The sequence below is a fragment of the Simochromis diagramma genome, unplaced genomic scaffold (assembly GCF_900408965.1).
Source record: "Simochromis diagramma unplaced genomic scaffold, fSimDia1.1 OVJJ01000361.1, whole genome shotgun sequence".
Classification (NCBI taxonomy): domain Eukaryota; kingdom Metazoa; phylum Chordata; class Actinopteri; order Cichliformes; family Cichlidae; genus Simochromis; species Simochromis diagramma.
In genome coordinates this window covers 3662795-3675215 of record NW_024386860.1, presented here as the reverse complement: position 1 = coordinate 3675215, position 12421 = coordinate 3662795, and the positions used below count along the sequence as shown (strand labels likewise).

Genomic DNA, 12421 nt, shown 5'->3' with positions numbered 1-12421 from the left:
CGCTGACCCGAACAAAGAGTGTGGTGTCGTGGCGAATGTGTTGGAGCTACTGGAACTCTCTTGTTTGTGGCTGGAACAGCAGGGGCTTATTCAGGGGGGCATCATACGACACATGGGAACTGAGTACAGCAAAGGTAAACAAGGTCTTTAATCAGTCAGCGGGCGTTTGAAACTAGAGGACAGTCCAGAAAATGCCAGATGTGGGTGGAGAGCGCTTGCAGTTTGTATAGGAGGTTATAAGTAGAGGAGTGAACCGTGCCGGGAATACGGAGCAGAGCTCAGCTGTTGCATGGGTCTCGTCTGACTCCATTTGTCACAGCTCATCTTCCAGTTCTTCTCATCGACTGCCCTCCTCGTTGCATTTGTCTGGTCCCTCTGCAGAGCCATGCACCCCCAGCGTCCTCTTCCCCAGGCCATGCCTTCCGCCTCTCTGGGACAGCACCTGCGGGACATGGCCATGGGCCTGGGACGAGGCAAGAACTTCCTGGGAGGAAACTTTGCCTACAGTTTTATCCAGTCGGTTAAAGAATGCCTCTATTTCCTCCTCTGCTGCTGGTGCATCAAAGAGATCCTGGACTGACAGACTGAGAGAAAAGGGTACATCAAGTGGTAGAGCACAGATTTTTCCTTGTTTCTCCACTGGGTCCTGTATTGTAATTTCAACCAGCTTTTATTTCATCAGAAATGGGAGTGTTATATGGTAAAGCCTTGGCAGGTATGACTTGTTTTGAATGACTTATGTATAAACTACATGCTTTAATTTATAGTGTTTAATAAATCTATAAATAATAATTTCAAAATCATAAAACCACTCAACCCTTTAACATTTTTTTGCTTTTTGTTTTTCGGTGTCTCTATAGGAAGGGAGGTCTTTTGGGGTTCGAGGAAGCTTGCCAGCAGGTTTCAAGATGATACAGACTTTATATCCGGACTGGGTTAGAGTTTTCTGAATTGTACCCTGATGATATGAGATTCCCAGGACTGTGGCTCACCTGATGTTCACTGTACAACACAAAGTGGTGTGGCAATAAATAAAGGAACTCATAAACAGAAAAAATTATTACCTACATGTCTGAATTTTTGCTTCTTTTCTTTTGGTCATTTGATGATTAGGTAATTCTGCACAGACACCTTTAAAGGGAGAAAAATGCTTTGATCTTAAGTGTCAGTAATATAGCTTCTATGAAACAGTTTTAGCTTGCATCTAATGTGACTCTTGGTATTTCTTAAGTGAGTGTGCAAAAGAGCATTATTATTATCGCTAAACTGGAGGCTCTATTTATGATGGAAACCATCAACTCAAGCCTGTCTAATGTCAGGGTAGCAGTAGCAGTAACCTGTAGTATTAATTTTACATTAATTCAGCCTCCATCACTTACATATTTATACATATATACATGTCAATCAACTTAGAAGCTTTCCAGCCGAAGTGAAGCGACAACGATATCTTATTGGATAAGCGAGAGGCGGGACTAGAGCAAACGCGTTTTGTGATTGGGCGAGAAGAGCATGGCTCAGTAAGTTCTGGAGGCACGTTATAAGTTGTCAAGTTTGATGGGAAGAATCAAAGAAGTCCCAGCTTGTGTCTGTGGCGTCCTCTGAAGTCTAAAGTAAAGTGACAGACCACGGTAAGACCCACCTGTATTTTTGATTGTATTACAAGATAACGACGTCTTTTCTAGTGTCGTTTCTTCTCCCTCTGTGTCGCAAACGTTCACGTTTTCCTGGTTGCTCGGCAGACGTCGTTGAAGTGGAAACGTTTTTTTTAAGGACTAATGTCAACAACTTTCGGCTTGTGAAGCCTTTAGTAGCCTACTAACAGCGGCCCTCACCTCATGTGAGAAGTGATATTCCTGAGTTTAACCAGATGTTGTTGTCTTCTTTAAGGCCGTGTGACATTTCCTGTCGCAGGTTATGAACTTCTTCCAACTAACCCCGACCCTTTTTGCATAGTGATAAGAGCGGTCTGCTTTTAGCGGTGATGCTGTGTGGAGCTGGCTTTAGCTCGCAGCCCAGCGTTGGCTGTCCTCATGGAAAGTCTTGTAGTTTATCTCTTGACCTTTTTTGGTAATTTTTCCATGCAGAGGCAAAGACGCTGCAAAAAAGAAAAAAGATTAACAGTCTAGTCTCTGGAAGATAACACACACATGCAGATTAATGTCTGAAGAGATAAACTGAGATTAGACGCACTGTGAAAGTATGATCTTGCACTGACTCCTACAGCTAGAGCTTAAATTAAATGCTATTCGTACCGATCAGTGAATAAGATCAGACCAGGATGTTATTTTTTTTTTCTCCCTCCCTTGTGTTGCATGTAAAATAATCCTTTTTAAAACTGTCCTTAGAATACATTTCTGCCTCTATTTTATTCCCCGTGGCCATCTCCTGCATGCTCCCTCTGTCTGTCTCTAGTCAATCTCATGGTAGCTATATTTAGCTGGCATCTATTTAAACCATTCCACTATATGCTCCACAATGCTCCTTGGGCCCCAGGCTAGATTCAGTAGGCTTCTCTTGGGAGGCACTCGATTAGGAGACCTAAATAGCAGAGCTGGGAGAGAATTGAATTTGGGGAGTGAAGTGTGTCATTACCCAGACAGTGTGGTATTAACTTAAGTGCCTCGTTCTTTCAGCATTCATACAAAACTAGACTGGATGCATATAAATATGTCTCGCTGTTATGCTACCTTGTGTAATTTGAAAGGAAAAGCTTTACAAAAATCTAATACCTGACACTTCCACCTAACAAGGGGGTGACACTGAAGTGGTTACATGGGAGATAATTTTCTCAACTACTGTGGTGGCAGCTAAGATGAATGATCTTACTGTAAAATCAGTGATTCCAAAGCAGTGGGCAGATATAGTGTACACTACAAATGTGCTCATTTGTAGACCTCTGTTTAAGAGACCAGTACCTTTGAAATGGACAGCCCATTGTAGTGCCGGCCTTAGTTACCCATGTCTCTGCCAAAACATTTCCCAGCTAGTCAAAAGCCAGGCTGGCCAAAAGGCTCACAACACACATAAACTACTAATGAAGAACTGAATGCTCCCAGGGAATTAGACTTCCTGCTCACATACAAAATGCACACACTCGCACAAAGACCTCAGTAACACATTACAGTCAGACCTTTATTGGCAAAATGGGTGAGGCTGAGTAGTAGAGGCTTGTATTCAAATCGGGTAAACAATGAGCGTAAATTTCTTAAAGCTGCAGTCCTCATGTTGTTACTGTAATTGTAAGCTAGTGGCACACTGTTAGTTGTCTCTTCTGTAAGTCAAACTGTAAAATATGCATGGCTTTGATTCAGGGTGTACGTATATACACTCTTCACATTGTTCTCTATGTTGTTCTTTGTTGCAGGAGAGACACACGAAGTCTCTTGGGGGCCATGTCTGGCACTGGGAGTGCTAATAACAGCTGGACCATCCTAACTCCTGAGGTATCATCGCTCTGTATAGAGCACTGGAATACACAGGCTTTAAGCAAAATGCTTTATTTAAAAAAATTACTGGTCTCAGTTTATTTTCTTTCGGTTACCTAAATATGAAGTTTGTTTTCTGTACTAAGTCTGTCTTGATCTTTCTGATTTGACTAGTATTCAGGAAGGCAAACTATTATAAGATCTTCTCATTTGTGAGCCTGTTAAAGAGGGTGATGCTCAGTCACTCATTATTGTTATTATTCCAGTAACGCTATCTAAATGAATATATATATAAAGAATCTTGTTTTATCTTTAAAAGTTGTGGATTATGTTGCCATATTTTCTCAGTAAGGACTCGTCCATAACTACAGATAACACATGTTGTGGGAAATTTAGTTATGCTTCATAAGTCTGAAAGAAAAAAATACATTGTAATATTAGATTTTTAATTCTCTAAATATCAAAATTGGTATTGGTGTTGAAAATGAAACACCTGTGAGGTTTCTTTGATTTTCAAGTGGTCTTAAAAGTTTTTCAAGCTTTCTGAAGCTCTTTCAGACGCTGGCTGCTTTTTCACTCATTTTCAGTCCAGTTTTTGTAATTTAATGATTTTCTTTTTTGTTTATTTGTTAAGCCACTTAACACTTAATCATTATTGCATCAACAACATGATTTCCAGAGAGCTATTAGGGGAAAAATTTGGCAGATCTTGACATGGTGTGCAGTGTATCCTGACACAGGACCTGAGAGCATCTTTTTCTTCACTTGATCACTGAAGCCTCATCAGAAATGGCCTCAGTGAAAGGGTAGCTGTCAAGAGGCCATTCATAAGAGATGGAAACGCAGAGAAAAGGTCGAGATATGCTGGATTACACAAGAACTGGACTGAAACTTATGGCAGCAAGTCTTATGGAGTGATAAATCCAAATGTAAAATTTTATGGGTCACATCAAAACAGCAGTAGTTCCAAACACACTGATGGTGCAGTAAAGGCATATTTGCATAGAAAAACAGTGGAACACTCAGCTATGAATTGGCCTCCACTGAGTCCAGACTTCAACATTTTTAAAGCAGCGTGGTATCATGTGGACAGAGAACAAAACAAAAGGCAGCCAACACCCAAAGAAGAGCTTTGAATGTCCTTCAAGAAGACTGCTTTTGGTTTTATATAATGTGTGTTTGTACATTGCAGTAAATGACTGCACCCTGATGGGTGGCTTAATATTTTGCACAGCATTGGATTGTTCTCTGACTGGGTGTTTGTCTTTCTTAGGAAACTGCTGCTGAAACCCTGAAGCCTGTGATAATGGGGACGGAGTACCATGGAGAAAGCCATACAACTGCACCAGGTGCCTTCACATCCATCCATTCATTTTCTCAATTGCATATCCACATTAGGATCGGAGTATACCTGAAAATACTAACTTTTGTAGCAAGTGCATTTAACAAGTTTGGCAAACTGAATGTGCTTTCTCTGCTTTACAGGCAGTTTGTAAAGTGATTGCTTTGCACTCATTTGATGCTTTCCATGAGATGTGGATAAAGTTGTGAGTCTGGATTGACAAAGAGAATGACATTTGGCTGGCTTTCTTGTATTTTTCCTTGGAAATGTTTTGTTCTACCGCTAATGTCTTTTGAGGAGTGTTTGCATATTTAAAATGCAAAATTATACTTTTTTTTTTTTTTTTTTTTTTTTTTTTTTTTTAAAACCTTTTATTTCTGTTGATTGTGTGCAGAAATAAAGGTAAGTAAGGTTCCGAAGATGCATACATGCAAACATGGGTATTTACACACACACACACATGTCAGTTGATTAATGCGAGCTGCTGTGCCTTGCACACAGAAAACGTAAAGTGTGTGTGTTTCACTACATCAGTGTGTAGTTGGTGCTTGAAGAAGTTCTTTAAATGATGGTTTGGGTTTAACGTATAAATTCAATTTTTACAAGAGTGTCTCAAAAATAGTTTTACTGGCTTGATGTAATATTCTGCAGTTAGTGCATTAGAGCTTTGAGCCTTCCAGCTATTATTGCAAAGTTATTACCTAAGCAATCAGAAACGACTGTAATCAAAGAAAACAACTGGTAAAGTAGAATAAATACACCTCATCACCACTGCTTTTCACCCTGCCTGTGCATACTGGGGGCAGGTGTTGGTGTCACGAGTAGGAATTGCTCCACTTCAAAGAGTCAGGATTGAAAAATGTTGAACTGCTGGCCTAAATGGCTCCCCTCCTGTGTCTGTGTTTGATCCAGGTTCTGGGGACAACAACCAGCCTGCAAATGGTGCAAAGTCTGCAGAAGGGCTCCCTGTGGAGAACTACCTAGTAAGGCAGCAATACATGCAATGTTCTGTTCTGTAACAGTACCATTTGTCACGCGGCTTTGCTGAATGTGTAGCCTTGATTGGCCAAAGAAAGCATTCTCCTCTCCCACGTTTTAATTTTCTAATAATCCCGAGGCTTGAATGATTGCTTATTTTTGAATGCTCAAAGAATAAATACTAAACCTATTTATAGTGTAGTGAGAATGGTTGATTCTAATTGGACAGAATTTGCCTTTTTTTTTTTCCAAGTAGCAGCATTATCCTTCTCATTTGTTCCTCAGATTTGGAAAGTGACTCATTTCAGCTGTAGCTTAGATGGCGTTCTTCATGCTAAAGATAACACAACAATGTTTCTGTTTAAATAACATTTAAACCTTTAAGACCAAACTTGTATTGCTTGGCTTTTAACCAAAAGTGCCAAACTATAAGAAGTGCAAAAACTTTTTTTTATAATGACCTTATTCTTATATCCAGGTACCAAAAGAAAAAACAGCAGAGCTAAGTGGAGGCTTGAGTGCAGATCAGCCCACCTCTGTGCCCACTTCTGTCACGGATAACCCCATTCCTTCCTCTTTGGAAGTCTCCAGCAACTTGAACCATGGCAGTGATGAAGTCAGCCAGGCAGGAGGCCTACCTGAGGGCCCGGCGCAGAGCAGCTCTGACCCCGATTCATACTCTGACTCCTACACTCATGTAGCTCCTTCCCCTGATGAGCCCCCACTCTTACCGTTGAGCACAGAGACTCTTGGAGGTGCAGAGTGTGTGCAGGTGGAAGGAACGCAGCATCTGCGAAATGGGGAGGAGCTAAAACAAGAAGGGGAGGAGTCAGATGCGTATCTAAAGACAACTGACTTGGGAAAAGAAACAGGTATGAACAGGGCGAAAGTCGGGTCATTATTACTTTAATATTAGAAAAACTTTATGTGTATGTCACTGTATACATGGCATGCAGCCTTTCTCTTCTGCTATTGGAGACTAAGCCACATGTTCTATTTGTGTTTGAAGTGTATTTGCTGGAACACCTGGTTATGGACTTTTTCAGTATCTGGGCCAGGAGGTTGTCTGAAGAGGCTGTGTGTGGAGGGGAGCATGATGTGACAGAAACCTTTAGTTACATGACACCCTGCAGAAGTAAATTGGCTTCAGAGGGACAGGAACCACTTAAAATATTTTGCAGTGTAGTGGTTTTGGTTTGTGTCACTTTTTACTGCTGCACCATCAAATGATTGGTCTTCTTTTACTCTGTTCTGCACTTTTTTTTTTTTTCTTTTTTTTTTTTTTTTTTTTTTTTTTTCCCCTTACAATTTGTGTTTAAAAAGTAAAGTTCAGCATTAGTGATGTCTTTACAGAGCCAGTTATATCATTGCTCTTTTCTTTCAAAGCCAGACTGATTTGTTGAGTTTAAATATAAGAAAGTGGAGCAAATTAACCAGCATACCCTGCTTAGCTGCAGTGCTATCTTATATCAGCTATAGAAAAGCAAGAAATATCTGCACTGCAACTTTGTGCTTAAAATAAATACTCTGCTGGGGGTTGAAATTTCTGATTGCATATTGTTGTGGTGTTTTCAGTTTATATTTGAGGTGTTCCTGTAACTTAATTATTGGTAGAACTACACCTTAATACTGTTTTCTTTCACCCCTCCAGACCCCCCTGCAGATTCAGAAGTGAGTCAGGAGAGAACCGAGAAGGCTGGTGAGGAGGGAGAGTCAGAGGTGAGGAAGAGAAGGTCCCTTTTAGCATCTCTGGAGCAAATTGGGAGAAGAGAAGAGGAAGAGGAAGTGGAAGAATTTCAGCTCCCCCAGCGAGAAGACGACAGCGGGTTTTCTGTGAACAAGTGCATCCTAGGTGCTCTCATTCTGTTAGGCCTTGGCACCATTTTTTTCTCAGGTAGGCATGTTACGAAGGTAACGTTTCTTTCTAATTTGATTTTTTTTGGGAAGCTCTTTGCCTGTTTTTAAAATTATATTTTAAAGGTAAAAGCTTAAAAGAATAGAAAGTAACTAACACTGGATTAGATGAAGGATGCTCTGAGACTGAGGTGTATTATACATGCAGGTATCTTCATGGATCTGGATGAGGGTAGGTTCTTTCTGTGTATATGTGTGGGTCACTGATTTAATTAAGTCTTTGTTGGCCACAGCATGTTTGCATGTGTGAGGATGCATGCAGGAAAAAGCCTTTGCATGTAATACTTTGCAGAAAAAAAGCTTTCAAAGTTCTTTATGCTGTTAAATGTGGGGTTTTGTCCTGATACTTGGTGTAGGTGTTGTCAAAAGGCAACCTTGTTGCTTTGAAGGGACCAAGAACGACAGTTAGTAAATATTAGCTTTAGAAGCCTGTAAGCCCAGTTTGTCACCTGATTTTGACGTACAGTTTGAAAAGCAAAGGCGTGAGAATGAGGTAAAGGTGAAAACAGGATTCATGAGGACTTCACCAAGGAATCCATACTTTTTTTTTTTTTCTCTTTTTTTCCCTCTATTGCATTTACAAATGCATTTGTAGTGAAGTGTATTATGAATGCTGCTTTTCTGCTCAGCTGAATTTCATTTTACTGTCAGAAACCTTAAGCATGTTGTTTCTGGGTAATTGCACATAGTTTTGTTTTTTTTGTTTTTTTTTTTTTTTTTTTTTGCATGCTATTTTTAATGTATTACTCGCATTGAAACTAATATTTGCATTGCAGAGAGCGACTATAGTACAAGGGATCTGAAAGATACAGAGCTACCAGAAAAACGGGTCAGTGTAATGTCTACTCTGTCTGTTTCTTCTAGTCTAACCTTTATTTACTGTATAATGAGTGGCAATTTTTAAAAAAAAAATAAATTTTACTGTACAGTGACTTGTTCTTGTTCTTTCCCGTTCCATTAACACCTCTTTTTCTTCTCCACTCCTCCACCTGGCAATAGTTATTTTGAGAAGACTTCTAATATCTTGCAGATGTGTAATTCTGTTTGTTGACAGGAGTGGCTTAACCCAGAGGCTCCTCCGTCCCCACTAGATGCTGACAATTCAGAGCTTTTAAACAAGCTAGCCAAAGGGAATGAGCAGATTTCTGTGCTCCAAGCCCAACTTCAGGTGTGACTCCATTCTGTCTCTCACCTCGTCTCCTCTGCGTGTGTACAGTAATGCACATGTATTTATACAAATGTGCGTCTGTGGATAAAGGTGTCAGTGAGTGTGTGGTATTCTCATAGGACCCTCTTTTTCTGTTCTTCTTTAAACAGGCACAGAACGAGGAGCTAAAAGTAGCCCAGGGACATGCAGCAGAGGGAGCAAAGGAGCGGCTGAGGTGGGAGGCGGTGGAGAAGGAAAACAGTAGGTTGAAGACAGAGATGGCTTCTCTTCCTGTCCTTCAGAAAGAGAATGAGAGGATGAAGAAAGAGCTGGAGTCATTCCCGGCCCTACAGAAAGAACTAGAAACTCTGAGATCCACTGTGACAGAATTAAAAGTCTCCTCAGGTACAAAGGGAGCAAGGGAGGAAGAAGGGAGGGGATGTGGAGGAGAGTAGGAGATATAGAAGGATGAGAGTTATAAGAAAGCTTGGGAGTAGATTAGTCATTTAGTGATTTGCTTTCTTCTCTCTTTTTGAAACGCAATGCACACTTGTATCTTTTTTTTCTTTTTCTAACTTTGACTTTTTGTGGTTGCTCCAGCAGGCAGTCAGACAACTCAAGCCTCCGTGAAGCTCGCTACATTGCCCCCACCTGGTCAGCCAGAGGACAGCAAGCAGGAAACTGCTGGATCCACAGGGAGACAGACAAAGCATCCACGGGATGACCCAAAGCAGAAAAAGAAAGATGTGAAGAGAGATCGTTATGACTTGGGTGAGCAGAAAGGGGGAAAAGAGAGAAAAAAATCTGTAGGGATGGAAGGAGAGAAAAAGGGCCGTAAAGATGGCGGTAAAAAAGAATGGAAGAAGGAAAAACATGAGCAAGGAATGTTTGACAGGGAGAATGATAAGGAAGGTAGACAGAAGAGGCATGGTGAAGGGGAAAAACAGTGGAAGGAGAAAGACTGGAAGAAAGAGAAGACTAGCAGAGGTGATGAAGGAAAGCCATGGAAAGATGGGGAAGGAAAAAGAGAGCGGACAGAAAAGAGGGAGAAAAAAGAATGGAATGAAGATGTCTATAGGAAAAGACCAAAGCATGAGAAAGTGAATGAGGGTAAACAATTGGGAGGTAAGGAGGAAAACAAGCACTGGAAGGAAGGAAAGGATCATGGGGGGAGACAGAAGGAACAAAAGGAATGGAAGAAGCTGAAAGACGGCTTCAAAGAAAGTGGCAAAGTGCAGTGGGAAGATAAAGAGTGGAAGGAGAAAGGAGAGAGAGAGTGGAGAAGAGGCACTGAGAGGAATGATAAAAATGACAAACTTCAGGGTAAAGTAGGGAAAGAAAAGGATGAAAGGAAACTGTGGGAAGGCAGTAAAAATCATGGCAAAGACGGATCGAGGGAAGATGACAGGAAGCAATGGAATGAATATGAGCGGAAGAGTCAAAATGGGAAACACGATAAGGAATGGAAGAGCAAGGACAAGAAGTGGGAACAGTCGAAACGGGAGCAATCGAAAGAGAGAGACGGGAGGAAGGAGAAGAAGCATAATGAAGACTGGAAAAAAGACAAATCGCAATTCCAGAAAAGCAAAGATGTATACAAGGTTAAAAATAATCATGGCAAAAAGGAAGAACATCAGTACGGAGACCAAAAGCAGCCTCATACACACCGCAAACCCTCCATGGGGCAGCCTGAGTACTGGGTCCAGCAGAGAGAGCGTCTCCAGCACAGTCCTAAACCTCCACAGGAGTGCGACTCATTGGAGTCCTGTGCAAAGGCTGAGCGGCTGCTCCCTGTCCACTTACCCGAGTTTGAGGCCATCCTCCAAACCTATCTAGCTAAGGCAGAGCAGGCAGGTGTCGATGATTCCAAAAGAGAGGAGCTCAAAAAGCTGGCCACGCAGTTTTTTAAGGATGGAGTTTTTGTTCATGATCAGATGAGCTTTCAAGATTTTGTTGAAGATTTGAGCGATATTTTAGAAGACATGGTGGAAGAGGACGAGGATGGGGAACAAGATAGCGCCATAGAGGATGAAATGGAGGAGTTTGAGAGAGAAGTCATGAGAAAGTTTTCATTGCGAGGAGCCGGAGAGAAAGAGGAGGGAATCAAAGGGGACTGGAGAAAGGAGAGCGGACAAGGACGTGGCTGATGAAATGATAGAATTGATGGATCTGTCAAAAGTGGCTAAAAGGAGTCGGAGCGAGCGAGGGTTTACTCAAAGGGAACATTTCTTATTGGACCACAAAGGCTTAAAGTATACATTTATCAACCTGTCATGCTTTTTGCAGGATGACCTTTTGTGTTTTACCTCCATCTGCTGTCCACTTGTGGGTTTTGTTTTTTTTTTTTTTTTGTTTGTTTTGAGTGCTCATATGCAAACACTTAATGCACTGTTACATAGGAAGGGCTTGAACGTACATCGTGTGTGTGTGAAGTGCTGAGTCTGATATTTTAAGAATCTGCATAATACATCTTAGATGGTGACAGACAAATATTGCTAGCCTAAAACAGTCCCACTAAATGTATGAACATTTACTTACAGCTGTTTATTTGGGACCGACCACCTGCAGCTACTGTGAATGTCCGTTAGTGTGAAAGTCATTGCTATTCACAATTCTCTTACACTGTTGCTCTCAATAAGATTTCTAAAAGATGCTGCACAGTCTTATTCAAACACGACACTTTCACTATTTTCTGCAAGCAGCACTGTGCACTTTTAAAATCTGCTTATTCGCTGATCATGGCTGTTTTTGTTAATTAAGCATGGACTGCTGAACGAATTGAGCGAGGGTCTGTAGTCATGACACTTGTGTTTGTACGTACATTATGCTTGTGTTTAGGAACTTGCTTAAATCTACAAATGTCTAATTAACTTATTTTATAGGTGTAATATAGAGAATTGATGGGCACATGAGATTTTGACATGTTGAGCATGTTTATTGCTGTTCAGGTGTGGAGCTTGTGCAGATGTCCTTAAGTTATTGCTTTGTGATGACTGTAACATTTGTTTGTGGTTGGTGATGGTACTTAAGAGATTTGTTTTCAAAAATACTTTCTTTATCTCTTTACGTGTGGATAAACTTATGAAATGTAGCAGATTTAAAGGCCTTCAGCACCATAGTGTTTTTTTTTTTTTTTTTGTTTTTTTTTTAAATGTTGCCACACAGCTGTGGTAGCACAGAGAACTTTAAATGTCATTACAGTTGTGTTTTCCCATGTTCTTGGCATTTAAAAAATAATAAATGTAATTCCTCTCTGTGATGAATAATACTTGACTCTGTCTTCCGTTAACTCACCTGTTTTAGTCTTTAAAGAATACTTCCTGAAGTGTATGCTCGCTGTAACAAGTTCTCCATAGTGATGACAGATAAGCCACGGGCTCTTGCCACACACTGTATTTTTTTTTTCTACACTATTTACAGACTCAAACAGCTCCGACACTTTGCCCCACCTGCAGCGCCACTGCCTTTTCAGTGCATTTCATTCGTGCGTCACTCCTCTGGGCCCACACCGACTATAAAGGAGGGATCATGATTAGTAGCTGTGTGTCAGCCTGCTCCACCTCTTTGTTCAAGCCATTAAACCACACCACATTGCCAAACTCATCTTATTAGATG

General features: G+C 40.9%; 2 protein-coding genes across 6 annotated transcripts; both read left to right on the top strand.

Annotated features, from left to right (window-relative positions):
• The first annotated feature begins 9 nt into the window (after window positions 1–9).
• Window positions 10–1373, top strand: LOC120732296 (lens epithelial protein). Its single transcript, XM_040029783.1, has 2 exons — window positions 10–715; window positions 861–1373. Exon 1 carries the CDS (start codon window positions 386–388, stop codon window positions 578–580), a length of 195 nt encoding a protein of 64 aa, XP_039885717.1. The 5' UTR covers window positions 10–385; the 3' UTR covers window positions 581–715; window positions 861–1373.
• A 129-nt stretch (window positions 1374–1502) lies between these two features.
• On the top strand, window positions 1503–12069 carry pbxip1b (pre-B-cell leukemia homeobox interacting protein 1b). Of its 5 annotated transcripts, none has more exons than XM_040029777.1 (11): window positions 1503–1628; window positions 3365–3443; window positions 4699–4774; window positions 5680–5750; window positions 6224–6617; window positions 7397–7639; window positions 7808–7831; window positions 8436–8488; window positions 8714–8827; window positions 8977–9067; window positions 9410–12069. In XM_040029777.1, exons 2-11 carry the CDS (start codon window positions 3393–3395, stop codon window positions 10951–10953), a joined length of 2661 nt encoding a protein of 886 aa, XP_039885711.1. In that variant the 5' UTR covers window positions 1503–1628; window positions 3365–3392; the 3' UTR covers window positions 10954–12069. The 5 variants fall into 5 exon arrangements, with proteins under 5 accessions (XP_039885711.1, XP_039885709.1, XP_039885707.1 ...); XM_040029775.1 differs by having other exon boundaries at window positions 9407–12069; XM_040029773.1 differs by having other exon boundaries at window positions 8977–9211.
• Window positions 12070–12421: the final 352 nt, after the last annotated feature.